Source organism: Gracilinanus agilis, chromosome 1 (assembly GCF_016433145.1).
Source record: "Gracilinanus agilis isolate LMUSP501 chromosome 1, AgileGrace, whole genome shotgun sequence".
Taxonomy (NCBI): Eukaryota; Metazoa; Chordata; class Mammalia; order Didelphimorphia; family Didelphidae; genus Gracilinanus; species Gracilinanus agilis.
The window spans coordinates 96,834,385-96,859,358 of record NC_058130.1 but is presented as its reverse complement, the minus strand read 5'-3'; the positions used below and the strand labels follow the sequence as shown (position 1 = coordinate 96,859,358).

The following is a 24,974-nucleotide window of genomic DNA, read 5'->3' as shown; positions in this document are numbered from 1 at the left end:
TTATCTCTTCTTATGGAACATTTATATTTCACTACATTCACATACAAACATTAATTTAAGCAATTTAGTTGATGGACAGCTATTTCTATTTCTTTGCTTCTAAAAAAAGGTGTGGCTGTAAATGTTTCAGTTTAAAGTGGTACCTTTATTTTCATCTCTTATCTCCTTTATGTAGATGTCTTAAAGTAGAATCAGTGGGTAAAAGAATATGGCCATATTTAGTCACTTTCTTAGCTTAATTCCAAAATAGTTGACTTTCTTAGCTTTCTTAGCTTAATTCCAGAATGGGTGACTAGTTCCAGCTGATGGAATTCTTTCATCAGCCATGTAGGAAAAGAGACAAGTATTTTAAAAATACCTACTATTTTCAGCAAGTCCATAGCTAGATGGCACGAGATGGGCCAGGTGATTCGTGGTCAGAGGAAGGGTGCGGGCTCCGTCTTCCAAGTTCATGTGAAGCACCGAAAAGGGGCTGCCAAGCTTCGGGCCATAGACTTCGAAGAGAGGTATGGTTACATTAAGGGTATTGTAAAGGACAATAATCCATGATCCAGGTCGAGGGGCTCCTCTTGCAAAAGTCGCTTTCCAGGATCCATGCTGATTTAAAAAGAGGACAGAGTTGTTCATTGCTGCTGAAGGCATTCATACCGGCCAGTTCGTATACTGTGGTAAGAAAGCTCAACTCAACATTGGCAATGTCCTCCCAGTTGGCACTATGCCTGAAGGAACTACTGTGTGCTGTCTTGAGGAAAAGCCTGGTGACTGGGGTAAGCTTGCCCGCACATCTGGAAACTATGCCACAGTTATTCCCCACAATCCAGAAACTAAGAAAACACGGGTGAAGCTGCCTTTAGGCTCCAAGAAAGTGATCTCCTCTGCAAACAGAGCTATAGTTGGTGTTGTTGCTGGTGGAGGTCGTATTGATAAACCCATCCTTAAAGCAGGTCATGCCTACCGCAAATATAAGGCTAAGAGAAACTGCTGGCCTCATGTCCGAGGTGTGGCCATGAATCCTGTGGAATATCCCTTTGGAGGAGGTAATCACCAGCATATTGGAAAACCATCCACCATTCGAAGAGATGCCCCAGCTAGACAAAAGGTCGGTCTCATCGCTGCCCGGCATACTGGTCAACTTCGGGTTACCAAGACTGTACAGGAGAAGGAGAACTAAAGTACAGAATCCTGACAATAAAAATTATTTTGGAAATTTTGTAAATAGAATTATATTTATAAATATTACTAGTGGTTGTTTTAGAATTTGGAGCCTCGCAACAATGCTAGGTAACATTAATTGCTACTTGTATAAGGGCTTTTATATTGAAAAAACCCAGGGCCTCTGACATTAAAAGTTCTTATTCCTCATTTCCTCATCAGTAAATAACGTGAGCATGTATTCTCTTATCCTCTTCTCTAATATGTTAATTAAAATAGAAGTTTTTAAAAGATTAAAAAAAAATACCTATTATTTACCATTGTGCTTAGCTCATTTTCTGGTCATGCTTGTTACAACAATACACAGTATTGACTCGGAGACAGAAGGTAAGGGTTTTAAAATAAAAATTTTAAAAAAAGTAGAATTTCTTTGAAATAGAGTCATAAGTATCCAGTTACTTTCTTATCTCAGAGACAGTTACAAAGAGAGTTAATCTCTTTGGGAAATTTCTTTTGATACATTTTGTTTCAATATAGCACACATACTTACAAACCATTTATAAAGAACATTTCCATGAAAAGTATTAAGCAAAACCACTTAATATAATGATTATGAATTACAATGCATATGACTTTCTACTTGGGGCTCACCTTCACCCCAAATAGCCACAATGGACTTAAAATTAAGCAGGACTTTTAGGGGACAGGTTATTCCTTCTCTACATACAAGTGTACTCAAATTTGCACATCTTTTACACCCTTAGTTGGTCTATAATCTGTACTGTTTTTCTGTTTCCTTTTCTACTTCATCCTCTCCAGGTTAGAGAATTGCTTTTGATGGCTCTGTTCTGCATTACCTTTATACAAGTCCTCCCATGTTTCTCTGAAATCATCATATAACTTTTTTTTTTAATTACATGTAGAAACCATTTTGGACAACTGTTTTCTGACATTCTATGATTCAGATTCTCTCACTCTCTCCTCCATCCTCCCCAGGCGGTAAATAGCCTAGTTTATGAAAATAGAATTGCCCTCCTTTTGTCTTTTAATGTAATCAATCAGCAACTTTTAACTTGATCAGTCAAGAACTTGGAATTCTCCTTCTTTTAAACTTAATCGGTCAGAAACTTGAAGATCCTTTTGATAAAAGTTCACACCCTCAGAGACAAGCTATGGATCCCATAGGCATTGCCCCCTGGGCAGTGCCAGAAACTGTGATTGGTTCCTGAGATGTGAGTGGGAGAGCTTATGGGTGGAGAAACTGCATATAAGCACTCTCTTACTGTAGGACACACTCTTTGGGTGGCAAACTGTCTTCTGTGGGATACTCTCTTTGGTGAGATTCTCCTTGGTGGCTCAGTCTTTGTGACTCACACTATCTTTTGGTTGGTAATAAGCTTGGCTGGAGACACTCTCTTGAGCTGTGAGATTTGCATTTGCACTCTGGAGGCACTTGGATTCAGACACTGACTGAAGGAGCTTTCTCTTGGGTTGGTGAGACTCTTGCTGAAGAAACTATTGTGATTCCTGGCTGGAGATCATGACCTGAGGGAGCCTTTCTTGATGGTGAGCTGAATCCCATCAGATTGGCACTTAGGGTATTTAGCTAGGAAATATTTTCTACCTCCTTCCTACATTTCCCTCTTCTTTTTACTATATTTTTTATTAAACCAAATTGTTAAAAGCTACTAACAGCTTCATAATTTAATATTTAATTATCATAATCAGCAACCACAACCTTTTTAAATATTACAGACTATACCAGTGCTTTCATGAAATACATATTTCCATATTTCTCATGCCATGCCAGAAGACATGTATCACACATATAATAAAAAGCTCATGGGGGGCAGCTGGGTAGCTCAGTGGATTGAGAGCCAGGCCTAGAGACGGGAGGTCCTAGGTTCAAATCCGGCCTCAGACACTTCCCAGCTGTGTGACCCTGGGCAGGTCACTTGACCCCCATTGCCCACCCTTGCCACTCTACCACCTATAAGTCAATACACAGAAGTTAAGGGTTTAAAATAAAAAAAAAAATTAAAAAAAAAAAAAAAAAAAAAAAAAAAAAAAAAAAGCTCATGAAGAAAATAAAGTGGAAGATGGCATGCTTTGATCTGCAATCAGACACCAACAGTTCCTTCTTTGAATGTGGATAGCATTTTTCATCATGCCATTAGGGATATCTTGCAACCTTGCTTTGCTGATAATAGTTTATTTCTTCACAATTGATCATTGTACAATATTTCTGTTATTGTATAGTGTTTTCTTGGTTCTGCTTACTTTGCTTTGTATCAGTTCATGTAAGTCTTTCCAGGTTTTTCTGAACTTACCCCATTCATCATTTTTTATGACACTCTAGTATTCCATTATAACCATATGTTACAGCTTATTCTGATGGAGCTTTAATGGTGTTCCAAGTTCACTAGTCTATTTCCAGGGTTGGAAAAGTGATTAGGCTCTCCCACCTATTCCCCAACATTTAATAGCACATGCTTCTAAATGAATAATAATGACAATATAGCAAACATTACTCTTGCCACCAAAAGATGAAAGCAAAATTTAGCTCACAATTCACATATATTTAAGTCGGATTTATTGAAGGAAATGCATTATTATAGGGCAGGGGTATGGCTCTTTCTGCAGGAGCCATAAAGTCAATTTTTTTTTTCAGGCACTGTTACAGGAGCGCACACTGTGAGCACTGTACAGCTCTCACGAAATTACATTTTAAAAAATGTGGCGTTTATGGCTCTCATGGCCAAAAAGGTTGCCGGCCCCTGTTACAGGGGATGAATTATAGCTGGCCAGATCACAGGTAAATAGTGAAAATAAGGATTGAGAAAACTGCCAAGGTCCCTTTAGATAATGCTTAGCACAGTGCCTGTAAAATAGTAGGTGTTTAATAAATGTTGATTGATTGTCATTTCCCCTTTTTGACACTGAGATCTGTCTTTTGCCTCTTTTGTTTTTAATCACCAACACTTAACATATTGCCTGGAACATAGTAGGGGGCCTAATTAATATTTATTGATTGACAATAACTAGACCTTGGCACATACTCAAGAACCTCATTGGTCTTAGTTGTCAGCACTTATTGTCTAGGAGGAGACATGATGAGTTGGTCCTCATGAGTAAATTAGAAATAATATATAGTTAATGACATTGGAAGACCTCTGGATGAACAGTCAAGTTGGTAATCAATAAATATCCAAAGAATAACCTTGAAGAAAGTTACTCTTATCTTTGAATAGGTAATGGGGGTAGCAGGAAGAGTGGAAATCTTTTGTAGAAATTAGAAGAAGAAAAACAATCTCTTTAATTTTTAGTGAATTTATGCCACTATGAGCAGTTATACTTCAAAGAAAGCTATTAACTCAACTTGCAAGCAAAAAAGGATTGCAGTAGACCATATTTAACACAGTTTCTTTTGCTTGGGAAAGTAGTATCCCCAAGTGGTGGCTGGCTTGCATTTTCAGTAGAAAATAATAGCATCTGCATCTTCAGAGGCTTACAGTGAGGACCAAATGAAATAATATGTGCAACGTGCTTTGGAAATCTTAAATCTCTATATTAATATTATTATTATTAATGTTAATGTACTATTTAATGAAGAAAGGCCGCCTAAGACACAGGCACAGTATTTCTAATACTTAGGGCTTCAGAAATGAGTGTTCTCACACCTTTAGCTGGTCAGGCTAGAAATTAACACTAAGTAAACCAATACTTAGGCAGTTAAGTATCAAAGTGGATAAAGTGCTGGACCTGGAGTCAGGAAGACTCCTCTTCCTAAGTTCAAATATGGCCTAAATACTCACTAGCTATGTGACTCTGTGCAAGTCACCTTAACCCTGTTTGCTTCCATTTCCTCATCTATAAAATGAGCTGGAAAAGGAAATGGCAAACCACTCCAGTATCTTTGCAAAGAAAATCCCAAATAGGGTCACAGAGTCAAACATGAGAATGACTGAAATACAAAGAAGATTCCATAATTATATAAATGGAAAGAACAACCACATACCAAAAAAATTCAAAAGCAAATGTAACAAAATTATAAAGCTCTAGCAGGACTGGAATGAAGAGATGAGAGGACACTTCCAACTCACCCTTTTGTGGAGGTGGAAGGTCCATAGGTGTTATACATTTTACACATTTCAATCATGGATACAACTAAATAAACTAATGCTTAATGTACCAGGAGAGTTAAAAATGTATAGGAATGCTGTTAGGAATTCTTTAGTACAGGGATATCAAAAGAAATAAATTATTTTGTAATTTATACAATCATCTCCAATTCTTTTAGAATTTCTGCGTGTCAAGAGCCTCAAAAGTCAGAAAGACTCAGAATCTTAGAATACCTAGAGCAGGAGAGTTAGATTTCAAGTCAATACACCCAGGGTGCTCTTGAGTCCTGACCTGTGTGACCTCTTAAGGATTCTATTTCCTCACGTGAAAAATGAGAGATCGCTGATAAGGTCCCTTGCATTTCTAAATCTAAGATCTAGAGTCTGGCTCATAAACAGAACAATACTCATCTCTACAACATAGTCTTATACATTGGCAATCGGATTCAACACATTAAGACCAGGTTTAAATGAAAGTGTCATGCAGAATACAAATGGATCTGCGTGACCTCCCCTTATTTACAATCAGACAGATGTTCCTTGGGAGAATATACAACAACACATTCTTGGTTTATGGAATCATTCACAGGCCTCTATTGATCTAAAATTGCTGCATGTTCAAATTATGGCTATCAGCCATTCTTCTATTTCGGAATCCAATCCAAATTTGGTCTCCTCACTTTTTGAGAATATTTCATCCTACATTACCTGTAATAATTTGACTTATACCCTCACTGCTGTTGGATTTGCCTTTATCTTATTCCTTATAATTTTGTCTTGTTTCCCAACGATCATTAGATCTCTCAGTACCACAGTAAGACAAATTCAAATTGAGCTATACTCTCTGCATTTAAAAACAAAAAGGGAAGAAATGTAGAGGGCCATAAACAAATAATTTGATCTGTAATTCCTATCAGATCCAACTATAATTGATGATTATAACCAATTTATAACTTCTTTCATTATTCAAAGTTTTCCTGTGTAATAAATCATGTTATTTTGAAGAGAAGGGGGAATATGTCGAGAGCTATTAAGAGGAATTAGAATCTCAAGTAGATATTTTTATCTGGACCCCATCAAAAGATCAATACAGACCGGCAGAGCCATGTATTGACCTTTTATCCCATCAGGGTCAAGAACTGGAATGGGATATCTAAGATAAAAATCTGAGATTCTTCTTTTGATTCCTTTCATAATTCTCACCTTTCTTTAAAATGCATTATAGTCTTATTGAAAAAGCTTTGGGCTCTCAGTAATCCAGCAGGAGGGGGGCTAACATTGTTCCCCTTTGACGGAGAATGCAGCTGCTTAGTACAGCCAAGGTCAAACCCTTGGCAGGGCATTTTGCCCAGAATTAAAGAAAAATAATGAGGCTCAAAAATATTGTTTAATACTATCAAGGCTGAGAACTTCATGGGCTTTCAGGCCTAATGAGATGTTCCAGGCTTCACCTAATGATAACACATATAGTTGATAGTTTAGCATAGGCTTTTATCTACACTTGGAGGCTTCTAAGGCTTTTGTTTTGACTATAGTAAAAATACTGCTCTCTGTAATTGTGGGAAACTTTCTTGGGCTTTTGGGGGAAGGGGATCTTTACTTTCCTTTATAACAAACTGGTGACTCCATTGTACCTCAGAGCACTTTGAGCTAACAAGCCGTGCTTCCGATCTGTTTTGTTCTTTACATCCGACAACCACCGTAGGCCACTCAGATAAGACTGGTTATAGAGCAGGATCTCTATAAATGGCACCAGAATAGGAACTTGAACCATAGTCAATAAATGGCTTACAATATACTCGTTGAATTCTGTTATCCAGCCATAATGGGCTCCTTGCTATTCCTTGCCCAGAATATGCCATCAGTTGATGGCTATCCTCCATCATAAGAACAATCTCTCTAGTTTTTGATTCCAGGCTTCCCTGACTTCCTTCAAGACTCAGCTCAACTCCTACCTTCTGCCTTTCCTATTTACCATTGTCATTGCTATACTCTTTCTTCTGAGATTACCTCCAGTTTACTTTGTATTTATTTATTTGCATATTGTCTTCCTTATTAGAATGTGAGCTTCTTGAAGACAGGGACTATTTTTGCCTTTCTTTAACTATCCAGTTCTCCCAAGTAGAATTTCTTGTCAGCTCCAGGAGGGGGGAGGGAGAGAACATGAATCACATACCCATGGAAATTACTTTAAAAATTAATTTAAAAAATTAATATCCAGTTCTCAGCAGAGTGTCTGGCACATAGTAAGGGTTTAATAAATGCATGTTGACTTGATCTCCACTTTGTTTGAAGTTTTGAGTGAGGAGTAATCCACTAACTCCCAAGAGAGCACACCCATTGCTCCTAGTTATTCTCTGTATGGTCAAGCAGAACAAATCGAATCTCCCTTTCAGATGAGAATACTTCAATTACTTGAAAATCATTCCCCTCCCCCCTTGTCTCTCAGGCACTCTGGAATGCTATCTGACTAATGAATGTCTTTTATTAATATCAATATAGGGATTGGGGAAGGGGATGAAGGGCAGAGGGATTTTGGGGTGCCCTCTTCTCTATTTCTGTGGGGTCCATCACTCAGGTGGGAACCTTTGGGGTTCCCACTCCTAAGCATCTTCCCTCACCCCTTCTCCTTCAGTTTCTATTTCTATTTCCTATTTCTATCCTTTTCTATAATTGCAAGTCAAACTGGAAAGGGTCTCTCAGCAAGACTGGGTAATGGGGAAAGGAGTCTAAGAGACCACTACCAAAATGGAGTCCAGACACTTAGCTGACTTGCTGGGTGAGATGTGATGGAATCTTTGACCAGGGAATCAGGGTTTCAATGTCCAAAGAAAGATCCTCAGGAAGCCTTCAGGACTGTATTCGAGCTGAGATGTTCTCCTCCTCCCTCTCTCAGTCCTCTACTGGAAGTTCCTCCTCTCCTCTTTCCTCCTAAGGAGCCTCCCAGAATTCTCTCTGATCCCAACTGTCAGTAACTGTCACCAACAGCCTTCTTCTGGCTCTTTTTGTCCTATCCCCTATCCTTACATTGATCAAGACCTAATTCCATATCATTGATAGTTGGAGTAGAGTTATCATTTAGTATCTACATCCCCAATAAAATTACCATCAGCCCATGTGTTCAAGCAGTTGTTTTTCTTCTGTGTTTCTCCTCCCACAGTTCTTCCTCTGAATGTGGCTAGTTTTCTTTCTCATAAGTCCCTCAACATTGCTCTGGATCCTTGCATTGCTGCTAGTAGAGAAGTCCATTATGTTTGATTGTACCACAGTGTATCAGTCTCTGTGTACAATGATCTCCTGAATCTGCTCCTTTCACTCTGCATCAATTCCTGGAGGTCATTTGGATTTTAAATCCAGTACTTTTCTCACTAAATTTAGTTGTTTCCAGGATCAACTGGGAGAGACTTCAGAAAATATCTAGTTCAAAACTTTCTCTCTTTTGGTCTTTCTGTTAAATTTTTTTTTTTTTTGTTAAGAAGCATTTATTTTTTCTCCCTTCCCATCTTACCACTCATTAGAAAAAATAAAAACAAAACCTTTAACACAAATATGCATATTCAAGTAAAAAAAAAATATCACATTGGCCAGGTCCAAAAATATAATGCTCATTTTACATATTGAGTCCATCATTTCTCTGTCATGAGATGGGCATCATTCCTCATTGCTCCTCTGGAATTATAGTTAGACATTACACTGATGTTTCTTTTTAAATGTTATTATTTACATTGTTCTCTTTGTTCTGCTCATTGCACTCTGCATTGGTTCATGCAAGTCTTCCCAGGTTTCTCTGAAATCATGCCTTTTATAGTTTCTTAAGGCGCAATAGCATTCTATTACATTCATGTACTAAAACTGATCAGTCATTTGTATAATTTTCACAAAATCCAAGATTTAAAATTTTATTGAGAAAAATTTCAGAAAAAAGTTTGCTAACTCCTTGAATCCAGAATATGAACTGTTTGGAGAAAGATGCCTGTAGAAACCTACATTGCATCAAGAAGATTCAGAATTAACTTTGGGGTGCAATTGATTGAACTGAAAGAGGGTTGAACACAGTTTTTCTGAATGTAAACTTTTATGCCAAAGGGGACTGCCCCCTAATTGGCTTTTGTCAATGTGCCTAGCAATCACTGGTTTTGCTCTCTCTTCTATTTCCCTCTAATCTCTCACTATTGTAGTTTCTTCTTAGAAGGTGCCATATTATATGGAACTGTAGTTAGAAGATTTTTAGGTGTATAAGATGATTATGTCAAATTATCCATTAGGAAAACTAGTCTCCCAAAAGGATCACAGAGGGGATTGTGAAGATGGGATTAACTCTCCACCCACCTACTTTTAAATTTAATCACCAGAAGTGTATATAGCCTACTTAACTCCTAAGTGGGAGAGGTCTGCAACCCATGTGCTAAAGTGGAGGAATGCACAGGAAGTAAAGAAGAGTCTTTAAAAGTGGCTGCAAATTCCTGTGAGAGGAGGAGTTTGAGCTCTTTCAAAGCTGTGGAGGCTGGTGGAGGATCATCTTCTTCAGTGTGGTGTTATAATTAAAATGGATATATATGGATATTAGAAGTATTAATATTTTAATTAAAGCCATGTTGGTAAAATATAAGATGACCACGTGCCTGCTAAGATCTAATTCAAATTCCCCACCATACCTTCTGCCCACCTGGCTCCCTTGTACCAAAGAGACCGCTTCCAATAACCTCAGGGGTCTTAAACTGTTCTTTTACATAATCACACTTCCTGTCTACCTGCATTACAAGAGGAATCATGGGAAATGCAGTTTTCAAGTCCCCTAAACATCCACAGGAAGTTTGTCATATATCTAAATATTTTAAGGCTCAAATGAACCCTCAAAATTCCAAATAACACAGTGGACTCTAGTTGGTAAGACTGCTCTGAAATCTCCCCTTGGACTTTAGATTGGTGAGTGGAAAAAACTGATCTTCCTTTCCTGACTTCCAGAGAGATTAACACCAGATAGGCCTCCCTCTTGGAGGAGGTTGTGTGGGGTGGGTGAAACCCTTGCTTAATTTAATTCTGGGCCCTCTGGCTGGGGCTTCTGGAGTCCTGTCAGAGTATAGCCAGGGACTGAAGCAAATATTTAGGGTGATAAGCCAGACCTCTCACTCTGCCCTCTTTCACATTCCCCTCCTTTTACTCTTTTCTGCTATTTTGTAAATAAAACTGATAAAAAGTCATTTTGACTTGAGATATATTAATTTCGGAGACCACATTCTCTTATATTTAGTCGAACCACAAATTTTGACATCTACACATTCCTTTTTGTGGATGAGGTCATGATTAGCTTCAGAATCTCTTCCTACTATCTACAACCATTTATCTCAAAGGTATGGTTGTATAGTGGATTGAGTGCTGGATTAAAATCTCACCACAGATACTTGCTAGCCTGGAAGAGACATCTTTAAAATTTTTTTATTTGTTTATTTATTAAAATTCTTACCTTCCACCTTAGAATCAATACTTTGTATTGGTTCCAAGGCAGAAGAGTGGTAAGGGCTATGCAATGTGGGTTAAGTGACTTGCCCCGGGTCACACAGCTAGGAAGTGTCTGAGGTCAGATTTGAACAGGACCTCTAGTCCTGGCTCTCTATCCACTGTGATACTTAGCTGCCCCCTTATTTTTTTTAAATTTATAATCCTTGCTTTCCATCTGCTCCTAAAACAGAAAGGCAAAGGCAGGGCAAATTGGTTAAGTGACTTGCTCAGGATCACACAGCTAGGAAGTACCTGGTGATCTATTCACTGAACCATCAAACTGTCTCCTCAGAAGAGACATCTTTTTAAAAAATTAATTCATTTAATTAATTAATTTAGAATGTTTTCCCCTGGTTACATGATTCATGTTCTTTCCCTTCCATTACCTCCAGTCCTCTCTTGGAGCCAATGAGCAATTCCACTGGGTTTTACATGTATCATTATTCAAAATGTATTTCCATATTATTAATATTTGTAATACAGTGATCATTTAGAGTCTACATCCCTAATCATATTCCCATCAAGCCATGTGATCAATCACATGTTTTTCTTCTGCATTTCTACTCCCACAGTTCTTTCTCTGGATGTGGATAGCATTCTTTTGTCTTGTATCATTGCATTGCTGCTAGTACAGAAGTCCATTACATTTGATTGTGCCACAGTGTGTCTGTCTCTGTGTATAATGTTCTCCTGATTCTACTCCTTTCACTCTGCATCAATTCCTGAAAGTCATTCCAGTTGACATGGAATTCTTCCAGTTCATTATTCCTTTCAGCACAATAGTGTGAAGATAGGATTAACTCTCCCCTAGTGTATTTTTAGCTAAACAAATCAAGAACTTAAAGTACCCCTACTTGACATTAAGTAATAGAGTTTGCTAGTCACTTACTAGAGTAAACTCATACCTCCAAAAGTCACTGCACCGCCCCCTGGGCAGTGCCAGGCAAATTGGAAGATTGCAATTGGTTCCCATAAAGTGGAGGAGTGTCAGGAAGTGACAAGGAGAGAACTGCTTTTAAAAGGCCAGCTCAAGGATTCAGTCATATTCTCTGCCTCATTGAGTCAGACTGGAGGAGGAGACACTTCCCTTGGATCTTGAGTAATTCCTTCCTTGGTTCTTCAGTGAGGAGACCCTCTCTGCTCATTGGCACTTTGGTGGGACACTCCCCTCAGTGTGAGTTCTGGTGAGATTCTTGGCAGTTTTAGCCTGGTATGCATTGAAGGTTCTCAGTGAATTCTTCAGCATCTCCTGGCTCTTCAGATCTCAGCTTCCAAATTAGGGCTTTGGTTTCTGGTGAGATTCGCTTTCCAATTCGAATTTGTGGTCTGGAGACATTAGGATTAAATTTAGGGTATTTTGTAGCTAGGCATTACTTTCTATCTCTTTAATCCACATTTTTCCACTTTCACTTTTTCCACCTCTTTGTAAATAAAGCTGCTAAAAGTCAGTTTGATTTAAATTGTAATATTTTTAAACCAGGGACAACAATATTACTTTAGAATTCTCATATTTAGTATAAAACCTAAATTTAAATTCTTACAATAGTATTCCATCACTAACAGATACCACAATTTGATTAGCCATTCCCCAATCAATGGGCACCCCCTCATTTTCCAATTTTTTTGCCACCACAAAGAGTGTGGCTATAAATATTTTTGTACAAGTATTTTTCCTTATCATCTCTTTGGGGTACAAACCCAGCAGTGGTATGGCTGGATCAAAGGGCAGCCAGTCTTTTAAAGCCCTTTGGGAATAGTTCCAAATTGCTTTCCAGAATGGTTGGATCAATTCACAATTCCACCATTAATGTCCCAATTTTGCCACATCCCCTCCAACATTTTTTACTTTCCTTTGCTGGGAAGAGACATCTTTAACATCTGTGAACTTCAGTTTCTTCATCTGTACAATGGGAAAACCAATTTCATCTTACCTCAGGGAGGTTATTGTCAGGATCAAATAAAAAATATGTAAAGCACTTTGCAAAGTTTAAAATGCCATATAAATAATGCAAACCACTAGCATTTGAAGAGTTGATTGTGCTTCATGCAATGAATGTTTTACTAAAAGTCGTGTATGAATCCAGTTACCTTTTTAAAAAAGCAAAAGATGGATCCCTGCTTTATCTATGGACTTAGAGAAAGAGAACTCTATCGATTTACTGTGAGCTCCTTTGCTTAGGACTTATCAGAAATGAGCTTCCGCAGATTGGCGATGGCTTAATGGGGCCTTAGAGCTACTAGTTTTCCCTCAAGCAGCCCTTGGTCGTCACCCGATCCCGCCCCCTAAGTCTCTAACCTGCCATGATTGGTCAAAAGGCCTCACCTCTCGCATCTCCAACCATCTCTTCCTCTCTAGGGCTTCTTTCACCGAGGTTGCGCGCGGAACCCAACCGGAAGCGAATAGAGAAACAATATGGCCGCGCCGGTCCCCGGTGTGGGACGCCTGGAGGAAGAGGCGCTGCGGCGAAAGGAGCGCCTCAAGGCGCTGAGAGAAAAGACCGGGCGCAAGGTGAGAAGGCGGGGAGAGAGAAAAAGAAGGAAGCGGGACAGCGGACGGCAGGGAGAGTGGGGTGGACGTATCGGGGTAACGGCCCGGGGCGCGCGAGGGGGCGAGTCTGTGTGTTCGGGGTCAGCAGGCCTCTCGGCCGATACATGTGTGGGAATCCCTGACTGGCGTGGATCTCTGCCTCAGAGCTCCCTCTCCCCTTGCTTCCGAGAGCCTTCTACGTGGCCTCCCCTGTCTCCACCAGGACAAGCCGGTGAAGGGCGCGCGAACAGCGAAGAAACCTCCTCTCTTCTTGTCTCTAAAGAAGAAACTGAGGCGTGGGGAGGGAGAGATGGGGACGAGAGGAGATAGAAGTTGCCCTTCAGGCTTTCTTGGGTGTCGTTTCTCCCTTCCTTGGGGAGGGTCGGGTCCCTGTCTCTCTATTCTACCTGCCATAGCTTTGTCAGCCTGAAAGAGTGACAGAAAACTGAATAACATTGAAGGTTATCAGAGGAAGTTAGGCAATGATGGATTTGAAATCAGAAGACAGGGTTTTGAGTCCCCAGCATTGCGATTTACCTGTATGGATTTATTCTCTTTGACCTTCACAGATAGTTACTGTCTGTAAAAAAAAAAAACAAAAACAGTCCAGGATGAAAAGAGTGAAGACTTAGTGACTTTGTGTTTGTTGTTGGGCATAAGCTGACACAACTGAGGCTTTGCTGAAATAGAGATTACAATGTAGGGAGAGGATGAGACATATCTACAGATCCACATATCTACAAAGACCACGAATCAGGAAGCCTTGATTGAGTTTGAATTCTTCCACTACTTTCCTGTGTTGAGGATCAGTTTCCTCATGTTTAAAATGAGGGGGTTGGATGGTTTAAAGTTCCTTTTAGCCTTGACATTCTCTTGAGTCTATGGATCTAAACCATATGTGCATCTATATATGCAAGGAAGTACAAGTAACATACAACAGAGGGGTTAACAGAACAGCATTTCTGTTCCATCTGCCATACAAAACCTATCCTTTCCTACCATTATATTTTTGTTCTTGATTATTCTTTATTTTTTTAAACCCTTACCTTCCATCTTCCAATACTGTGTGTTGACTCCAAGGCAGAAGAGTGGTAAGGGCTAGGCAATGGAGGTTAAGTGACTTGCCCAGGGTCACACAGCTGGGAAGTGTCTGAGGTCAGATTTGAACCTAGCACCTCTCATCTCTAGGTCTGGCTCTCAATTCACTGAACTACCCAGCTGCACCCTTGATTATTCTTGATATATTTTATATATTATATTATTCCATTTTGACAAGAATGGAAAAGCCTTACTTGGAGAGTCTCCTTGAGAAGTTAGAAATGTAGAGTGAGAACTGAGAGGAAATGCGATATGAATGATGTACTTACTTACTCTGCCCCTTTTGAACTTCTCTATTCAAAGTAGTTCATCCCTATGTGAGCCTCACCCCTAGGTTGGACCTCCCCCTCCACAGACATCTTATTCTGATTGAAAGGTGAATTCAGGCTTATGTGCTGATTTTCACATACTACTAGGCTCTTTAAAATTTCCTAACTTGTATTATATGTATTTGTGTTATCCCTGTACTGTTGTAAACTCCTTCAGGGCAGGGGCCATATCATTTTTTATCTTTAGTGTCCAGTTGCACATCTAGTACAATGAATATGTTTAATGTCTGTTTAATTTCTGACTTGATAGCTGGCAGTGGGTCACTGGATTATTCTAAAGGAGATTCCAGATTTTTTTTTAAACCCTTCCTTTCTGTCCTGGTAACAACTTTCAGAAGGGCAAGGACTAGGCCATTGGAGTTAAGTGATTTGCCTAGAGTCATACAGATAGGAAGTATCTGAGGTCAAATTTGAACCCAGGTCTTCTAGATTCCAGACTTGGCACTCTATCCACTGAGCCACCTAACTGCCCTAGTTCCAACGAATTTAAAATCAGTGTTATATAGTGGAGAGAGCCCTAAATTCAGATTTAGGATATCTGGGAGAGGTTAGAGTACTTAGGGGTTGCAGTGAAGACACAGAACAGGTTTCAGAGGAGTAAGATAGGGAGAGATGTAAAGATCGGTTGTGATCAGAAATTTCAGAGTTGTAGCTCATGGAGGTAGGCAGTTACTGATGATTGTGAAATTTAGAATATCACTATTCCTGAATGGGACTGAGGTGGAGTGTGGAGTTAATGAACTGGGATTAATGAATTGATAAGGGAATTAATGAATTAATGAATTAATGAACTGAACAGGGTAATTGAGGGTTTGTGTTGAAAGGCCAAGTATAAGGGATGGAGAAGGATGTGAGCAAGGCATTGAACTTCTTGACATACAAAGGAAAGTGAGCCAGCAGCTGATGAGATAATGAAGTAGAGGTCTGGATGGATTAATCTGGAATGTATGAACCTCTTTGCCTCAAAAGAGTATTAAAAGTGTTGAGTGCTACTAAATAGCCCTGTGCACAGCCTTTTTTTTTTTTTTTTTAACATGAAATTTAGTACATAGTGTCTGAACTTAGACTGAAGAAGACCCCCAATGAGGTTAAACATTGCTTCTGATAACCTAGTGATTTTGTGAACATGTGTGACTCACTTTACCTGTGTGAGGTTTAGTTTTCTTATCTGTAAAATGGAGGGGTTAGACTAGATCTGCATTGGTGAAGATGTGGCTCATGTGGCCTTTTCCCAAGGCCATTTTTTTGCATGCCCCACCCCTCTGTCCAGCCACCCAAAGCAAGCACTTTCTCCCTCAGCTCTCTATGATAATGGGGGGATGGTGTGGGCTCATAGACAGCTTGAATTTGCCCCCTGAGCACTTGCAATGCTTGACTAAATGATTCCTCAGGTCATTCCTAACTATTAATCCATGATCTACTATTTTTACTGTTTTTTGACTTTGATAATGTTAAGTGCAAATAAATCCAATCAGTTTGGCCTGGAGAATCTTAACTCTAGAGAGATGGGAGAAATGGAAGAAAAATGGATTGTACCTCAAAAGAGAAGTGGTATCTGAGTCTTTATACCTGGATCTTTCTTATCTATCTATCTATCTATCTATCTATCTATCTATCTATCTATCTATCTATCTAATTTTAAATTAAATTTTATTTAATTGATTAATAAGAAAATTTTTCCATGGTTACATGATTCATGTTCTTTCCCTCCCCTCCTCCTAACCCCCTCCCGTATCCAGTGCACAATTCCACTGGATTTTACATGTGTCATTGATCAAGACTATTCCATATTATTGATATTTGCACTAGGGTAATCGTTTAGAATTTACATCCCCAATCATATCCCCATCAACCCATGTGATCAAGCAGTTTGGAGTTAGGAAAACTTGTTAGCTATGCGAACCTGGCCATGTCCCCTCTCTTTAGGATTATCATCCAAGGGAACTTTTGCATCATTAGTTCTTTTGCTGAGGAAGTTGAAGATCTTTTGTTTGTGTATCTGTATCCAAAGGAACATTAGAAGAGGTAGCACAAAGTAGTACAGGATTAATTGCTAAATGAATGTGTGGATAATTGGCATAACAGTTCAGAGGAGGGAAAGATCTATTGTACTATGGAAGTATTCAGCCCATCTCATGATAAGGATTATGTCCTTATCCCTGTTCATTGTGGTTCCATCAGCACTGAATAGTTGTGATGGCCATCTATCCGAGACCTAACAAACTCCAAGAGAAATGCCAAGAGAAGTATAGAGCTTTGTACACAACATTTGTTGAACTGATCAAGGCCTTTGATACTGTCAGTCATGAAGGCTTGTGGAAGACCATGATGAAATTTGGTTACCTGGAGAAGTTCATCATCAGTATTGTACACCAGCACCACGAGGGTTCTGGAAAAAGGACAATGCTCTCACACGTTCCCAGTCACCAGGAGAGTGAAGCTAGGCTGTGGGCTTGCTCCCATGCTTTTTAGCATATGTTTTTGAGATGTTCTCAGAGATGCAGTCAGTGAATACAAAAATGGCATCAAGGTTAGCTTCCACACTGACGGTAAACTGTTTATCTTGAAAAGGCTACAAGCCAAGATTAAAGTGGATGGAGAATTGGTGTGCAAGTTTTTCTTTGCAGATGATTGTGTACTCAGTGCAGCCTCTGAGACTGAGATGCAACAGAATGTGGATTAATTCTCTACTTATTGTGCTAACTTTGGTCTGACAATTAACACTAAGAAAACAGGTTCTTCACCAGGCAGTACCACACCATCCATATATGGAACTACTAGTTCTAGCAAATGGAGAAATTTTGAGTGCTGTGAATAAGTCCGCTTACCTTAACAGTATGCTTTCCCAAGAAGGTTCATGTAGATGGTGACTTTGACATTGTCAGAGTTAGCTTAGCATTCTGAATGTTCCAAAAGAAAGTGTGGAAGAGAAGAGGTAAACTGAAAGACTACAGAGCTTTTGTGTTGCTCTCATTGCTGTATGCCTGTGAAATTTGGACAGTCTACCAGTTGGAACACCATGCCAGAAAACTGAACTGCTTTCATTTGAATTGTCTGAGGAAGATTCTGAAGATTATCTGGCAAGATAAGGTACCAGACACTGAAGTCCTCTCTCAAGGTAAACTGCCAACCTTTCAAACTCTGCTATAGAGAACACAACTCCAATGGACTGGTTATTTTTTTTTTTAATTAGTTTGGATATATCCTAAAATTTGGAAGACCAGCAAAAGACTTTTAATTCAGTCAACCAATAATAATCAAGTAAAGAAAGCATTTATTAAACTCCCATTATGAGTAAGGTACTGTAGATATGAAAAATGAAGTAATATTCTGTCAAAGAGATTGTAGAATTCTTTGGGAAAGACTTGTCCATATTCAAGTATAAATAAGTAAAATCGATAAAAATAAGTACAGTTTGCTTAAGGTGAATGGGCACTGTTCATCCTTCGAATTTTAAGACCAGTGACATCACAGTTTTGGGTCAAGGAACAGTATGTTCAACAGAGGCTGATGGGTTCAGTATGATCTTGGAAGACTGCCACAGGTTGGGCACAAGTAGTCCATTTGAACATTTGGAATGGAGATGTCTCTAGATTTGCACATTCCTTTGTACCACTGCAATTATGCTTTGCTCATAGAGCACAGCATCTTTGAGTAGTGGGTAGTTGTGTGCCAGTATCTCCCATGTCTCACAATTCATAGTAAAGTTCTTCAGAAAGACCTTGATAGTCTTCTTGTACCACATCTTCTGACCTTTATGAATGCGGTGAGCACTATGAACACTTGCCTTGTGTGAGTTCTCTGTAAAAAAGTCTTTTAGGTAAATATATGTTTGGCATTATTCTCAATAGACCATCAGTGCTGAAGCCATTACTGTATAGTTTAGGTTGAAGTCAATCCCTCTCTAGCTCAACTTTCAACTGAAAATGAGATATTGAATGCTATTAGGCTCCTCTTGAATGGAAAAGCACCTGGCTCTCATTCCATTCCAGCAGTGATCTACAAGGCAGGGGGTCTACTGTTCATACAGAAGCTGACAGAAATCTGGGTTATATGGCAAGAAGAGGTTATCCCTCCAGAAATCATTGTCAATCTCCATAAATGAAAAAGAAACAGGTTGTTTTGTAACAAGTGGTCACTAATTTTTAGGGGAATCTAGAAAGACATCCTTTAGAAAACAATAGTTGGGCAGAATATTGATGGAAGAGGGAGATTTCTGTGAAGCTGATGTTAAGAATTAAGTGGCTTCCAGGTGTAGAGAATGGGCCAATTCAGAGGCACCAAAAAAGGAGGTGGAGAGCAGAATTTAAGGCTTGTTTGACTGGATATGAAAATACAGGAAGGAGAATAACATTAGAATCAAAAGAATATTTATATTCAGTAACAGAAATGTTGTTTAAAGGATGAATAGGGACCTCCAGAGAAAGAACTGATAAATTGAAGCATGTATGACCAAACCCTCCCCATCCCCAATGTATTTTTTTGTCAAATGATACCTTCTCTACTTTGGGTTGGGGAAGGACATGTCTGGGAACTTTAATGTAACAAATTAATTAATTAAAAAAAGTTAAATAAAAGTTTGAGACCTCATTGTATCCACATTGTATAGGGTTTTAAAAACCAAACAGAAGAATTAGTAGTTTGTCTTTGGAGGAATAGAGAATCATTTGGAATTTGTGTAGGAGAATGTAAATATATCCTAAAAGGAAAATCTTTGGAAACTGTATGGAGGATGGATTGGGATTGGGAGAGATTTAAAATTAGAAGAACATTTAACAGTGCTTGGCACATAACATGGATATAATAAATATTTGTTAATTGGTTGAGGAGAGCTTGAGCTAAGGTGATCTTTTTCTCTGCTTATATTTCCTTATCATTTTATTATTTTTTTCTGTTATTTAAACTCAGATTTGTTTTTTCTAATGAACAAAAATTCACTTTTCTCCTTCCTCCAATTGAAAAAACAAAACAAAACTGAAATCCTCATAACAAATATACATAGTCAAATGAAATAATCTCGAATTTTAACTATATCCAAAAAATATGTTTCATTTTGCATCCTGAGTTCATCACCTATATCGGGATGTGTGTAGCATATTTTACCATGAGCTCTCTGGAATTTGAGTTTGTTTATTTATTTGTTTTTTTTATCTCCTTTAATTAATTAATTAATAATATTTTTCCATAGTTACATGATTCATGTTCTTTCTCTCCCCTCCTCTAACCCCCTCCTGTAGCCAGTACACAATTACACTTGGTTTTACATGTCATTGATCAAGACCTATTTCCATATTATTAATATTTACACTTAGAGTCTACATCCCCAATCATATCCCCATCAACCCATGTGATCAACAGTTGTTTTTCTTTTGTGTTTCTACTCCCACAGTTCTTCCTCTGAATGTGGATAGCGTTCTTTCTCATAAGTCCCTCAAAAATATCTTGGATCATTGCATTGCTATTAGTAGAGAAGTCCATTACATTTGATGGTGTCACAGTGTATCTGACTCTGTGTATAAGGTTCTCCTGGTTCTTATCCTGTTATTCTGCATTGATTCCTGGAGGTCATTCCAGTTCACATGGAATTTGAGGTTGTTTATTGCATTGAGTTCTTAAGACTTTTGTAGTTCATACATGTTTTCCTCTGAAACCATCTCTTTCATTTTTTCTTGTAAGAGTAGTATTTGATTATATCCATATACCATAATTCGTTTATCCTTTCCCCAGTTATAAGCACCCTTTTAGTTTCTACCTCTTTGTTGTAATTTTTTGTGTGCATATTTTCTTCCTTTATCTCTTTAGGGTATATGTATAGTACACATATATATAGTATATATATAAATATAGTAGTGGTTATCTTTTTAAAAAAAATTTAGTTATTTAGAATATTTTTCCATGGTTACCTGATTCATGTTCTCTCCCTCCCCTTTCCCTTCCCCATCCTGAAGCTGACAAGCAATTCCACTAGGTTATACATGTGTTATTGCTCAAAACCTATTTCTATATATTCTTATTTGTAAGAGTGATCTTTAAAAACCAACTCCCTCCCCCCCACCCCCCCCAGTCATATACCCACAGAAATTGGTTATCTCTTGGTCAGAGGATATGCTCAGTTTAATAACTTGTGGAACATCATTCTACATTGCTTTCTAGAATGGTTGGATTGCTTCACGGTGCATTAATCAATATGCCTGTTTTCTCAGAATCTTTCTAACAGTTGTCATCTTCCTTTTTTGTGAACTTCCAACACAATGGAAGTGAAATAGGTAGTACTCTGGAGTTGTTTTAATTTTGCATTTCTTTAATAGTAATTAAACAATTAGGAACAATTTTTCTGTATGCTATTGATAGCTTAGATTTCTTCTGAAAATTGTCTATTTGTAGTTTTTGATCAATTATCAAATGACTAATGACTCTTAATCTTAAAAATTTTAATCAGTTCTTTATATATTTAGGAAATGACCTTTGTTTGAGAAACTCAAAAAATGAGGAAATTGGACTTGATGATCTTAAAGGACTATTATTCTCAATATAGTCAGTTTTGCTATAGTGGCATTTGTGAATTTCCCAAAAGCGTTGGTGCTATGCAAAAATCAAGCAATAGAAACCACAGAATTTATGGGGAAAATGAGTTTTTAGGGGCATAATGTTCAAAACCATCATCTATGTTACACTTGACCTTTCTTTTAAAAAAATTTTTTTTAAATTTTGAATATTTTTTCCTAGTTACATATTTCATGTTCTTTCCTTCTCTCCCAAGCCCCCCAAGTTCCCCTATCCCCCCTTAGCCAACGCACAATTCCACTGGGTTTTACATGTATCATTGATATATTACACTTGAAAAAGATAGGATCTGAGTTAAAAATGTAGCACAGTTTTATATATGTTAAATGGTTAAGAAATATCTATGAATATAGTAGTAGAGGGAGGGAGGGAAAGGTAGGAAGGAGAGAAGCTACCTCTATCCCTTTTCCACTTAAAGCTCCTACTGCACCAAAAGATATACAATAAGGGGGCAGCTGGATAGCTCAGTGGATTGAGAGCCAGGCCTAGAGATGGGAGGTCCTAGGTTCAAATCCGGCCTTAGACACTTCCCAGCTGTGTGACCCTGGGCAAGTCACTTGACCCCCATTGCCTACCCTTACCACTCTTCCACCTATGAGTCAATGCACAGAAGTTAAGGGTTTAAAATTAAAAAAAAAAAAAAATAAAAGATATAAATATGTCATTTCACTTTGACATAGACTTGAGTCAGAGGAGGCAGCTGTGTGGTTCAGTGGATTGAGAACCCGGCCTAGTCCTAGTTGTGTGACCCTGAGCAAATCACTTAATTCCCATTGCCTAACCCTTACCATTCTTCTGCCTAGGGACCAAATTACAGTATTGAAGGTAAGGGTTTAAAAAAAAAAAAAAAAGAAAGTAAAGTCAGAGCAGGGAATGGCTTGAGAAAGATACCATTCATTAAGTTCCCAACATTAAATAAGAACAGATATTCTAGGTGGTGTTAAATGAATAAGTTCATTAGTTTGCATATTGACCTAATTGTTTTTTGCTCTGACTTAAGTCATTGCATCTTATTTGTGGTCTGTTTTAAAATATATCCATATCCCAGATACATGTGCATTTCTAGATTAGAAAGATACACAGTTGACTTTTTGTGTCCTTATGTTGTATGTATGAACTCTTCTTCAGTGAGAGACTATTAGAACTAGTATCATGCTGCTAGATATTCATGGAGGATAATCTCTCTTTGAGACATGCTATCTTTGGTTATACAATGATTTTTTTTTTTAAACACTTCTATCTTAGAATCAATACTAAGTATGGGTTCTAAGGCAGAAGAGTGGTAAGGGCTAGGCATTTGGGGTTAAGTGACTTGCCCAGGTGATTTAGTATAAATTTTAGTAATTAAGTGGAATGCTCACTACACTGGTTCACTGTGAGCTGGAGAATTTCAACTGCAATTGGGGAGGACAAGAAAAACTAGAATTTTTTTTCTCCTACTACTTTCCCTGAATATAGCTCAAATTGGGAATAGTTAATAGTAGAAATAGAGCTAGACTTTGAGTAAGGAGCACTTAGGAAAACAGCATGATGGAGTGAAAAAAGAACATTGTCTCTGAGATCAGAAGTCCCGAGTTCAAATCCTGTCACTGATATTTGCTTATCCCTTTCAATATGGGCAAATTATTTAACCTGACTAGGCACCAGTAATTTATAGAATGAGGTGTTGTACTAGGTGGCCTTTGAGATCCCTTCCAACTATATGATCTTTTGAAAGGTTCAAATCTTAACTCACTTAACCTTAGTGAACTTCAGTTTCTCAGTCTGTTAAATAGAGGTAATAATCCTTCTATTTCCTACCTTATAATGTTGTTGTGGAGAAGTCATGTTGTAAGTCTTAAATTGCTACAAAAATATGGATGTTATAATTAATCATTTTTCTCCTATGATAGCTCCATGATCTCATTAGTGCGAAGACTTTTTCCATTGGCGCCCTATGCAATTTTTTCATCTGCCTTTTTGTGTATCTTCTATAGAGGATCTGACCAAGGTGCTGGAGTCCTTTCTCGGATTCTTTTAATATTATTTGGATACTGTTAGCCCTCTACATGATTTGCCATGACCCTGTTTTAGTCATTCCTGTTCTTCATAATGTCTTTTATTCTGTTTTAGAAAGTCAGCTTATGCTATATATCTTTCAATTGGCTTTTAGGTCATCTGCAAATGATATTAATAGTAAATACTAAGATTATTGCAATATAAGGATTGCTAAGGTTGGAGGCCTTGTCATTTGAGACAAAACACAGGCCCTTATTGTCATGTCAGTGTCAATGTCATGACTTCAGTAAAGTTTGATTTCATTTTCAGCTAATTCATCCTACACTATGTAAAAATCTAAGTCGTTGGATTAATAGCTGGGAGATGTTATTTTCTTCCTTCTCCTTTGCCTGCCCAGATAATTATTACTCTGCATTGTGATATATAGTCTGTTCCCAGAAAGGCTAATGAGTTTTCTAACCAGTGCTTTAGTCTCTTAAACAGTATATTTGCCTACTTGTGGCTGAGATTAGTGATGTTGGAGTTGCTGTTTGAGTACAAAGGGGAAAAAAGACTAAAAAAAAAGGATTGTCTGTGGGAAATTTAGATACCCTCTGGGTAGATCAAAGAACCACTTCTTGGGCATGGCATAGACTTTGACATTGTTATACAAACACATGTAAAATATCATTGTAGGCTGGGAATGTGGCCTTTTAAATTATTTTACTTCTATTAAAGCCCTGTCTTTCTGGCATCAGAAAACTCTTGGCTGTGAGCTCATTTCTGAACAATAGGCACCCGGAAATCACATGATTTTCGCTTTCCAAATTAAGAGCTTACTTGTTATTGAAATAATTTGCATTACCTTTGAGGATGCTACTGTTCTTAAAGTGAGAAATTAACTGCCTGATTGGTGCCAAGAGCCTTGTACAATGTTTAGGAGTCCCAGGAATATAGAAATAATTATAGAGTTTCAGGAATGAATTCATTCTCACATGTGAAAGTATAGTCAATTTTAAACTTTTCTTCATTTTTATCCATTTTCCTTTTACCCAAGGATTTATTGTTATATCACTATATAATTCCTTTTCTTTACAGTTGGAATTTTTTTTTTTTTTTTACTTCTTAATCCTAAAAAATATCTCTCCCACATGAATCCACTATTTGACAAAAACTGCTGGGAAATTTGGAAAACAATATGGGAGAGATTAGGTCTAGATCAACATCTCACACCCTCAAGATAAATTCAGAATGGGTGAATGACTTGAATATAAAGAGGGAAACTATAAACAAGTTAAGTGAACACAGAATAGTTTACTTGTCAGATCTGTGGGAAAGGAAAGACTTTAAAACCAAGCAAGAGTTAGAGAAAATTACAAAATGTAAATTAAATGGTTTTGATTATATTAAACTAAAAAGTTTTTGTACAAACAAAAACAATGTAGTCAAAATCAGAAGGGAAACAACAAATTGGGAAAAAATCTTTATAACGAAAAACTCTGACAGGGGTCTAATTACTCAAATATACAAGGAGTTAAAGTAATTGTATAAAAAATCAAGCCATTCCCCAATTGATAAATGGGCAAGAGACATGAATAGGCAATTTTCAGGTAAAGAAATCAAAAGTATCAATAAGCACATGAGAAAGTGTTCTAAATCTCTAATAATTAGAGAAATGCAAATCAAAACAACTCTGAGGTATCACCT

General features: G+C 37.9%; 1 protein-coding gene and 1 pseudogene across 1 annotated transcript in view; both read left to right on the top strand.

Moving 5' to 3' along the window:
- Positions 1-396: 396 nt before the first annotated feature.
- LOC123230816 lies at positions 397-1,207 on the top strand (annotated as a pseudogene).
- Positions 1,208-13,146: 11,939 nt separating this feature from the next.
- Positions 13,147-24,974, top strand: part of CCDC12 (coiled-coil domain containing 12) — an 85,744-nt gene continuing 73,916 nt past the window's right edge. Inside the window, exon 1 of the mRNA XM_044682080.1 lies at positions 13,147-13,281. Coding sequence (XP_044538015.1) covers positions 13,186-13,281 — 96 coding nt within the window. The 5' untranslated portion in view covers positions 13,147-13,185. The remainder of the gene's footprint in view (positions 13,282-24,974) is intronic.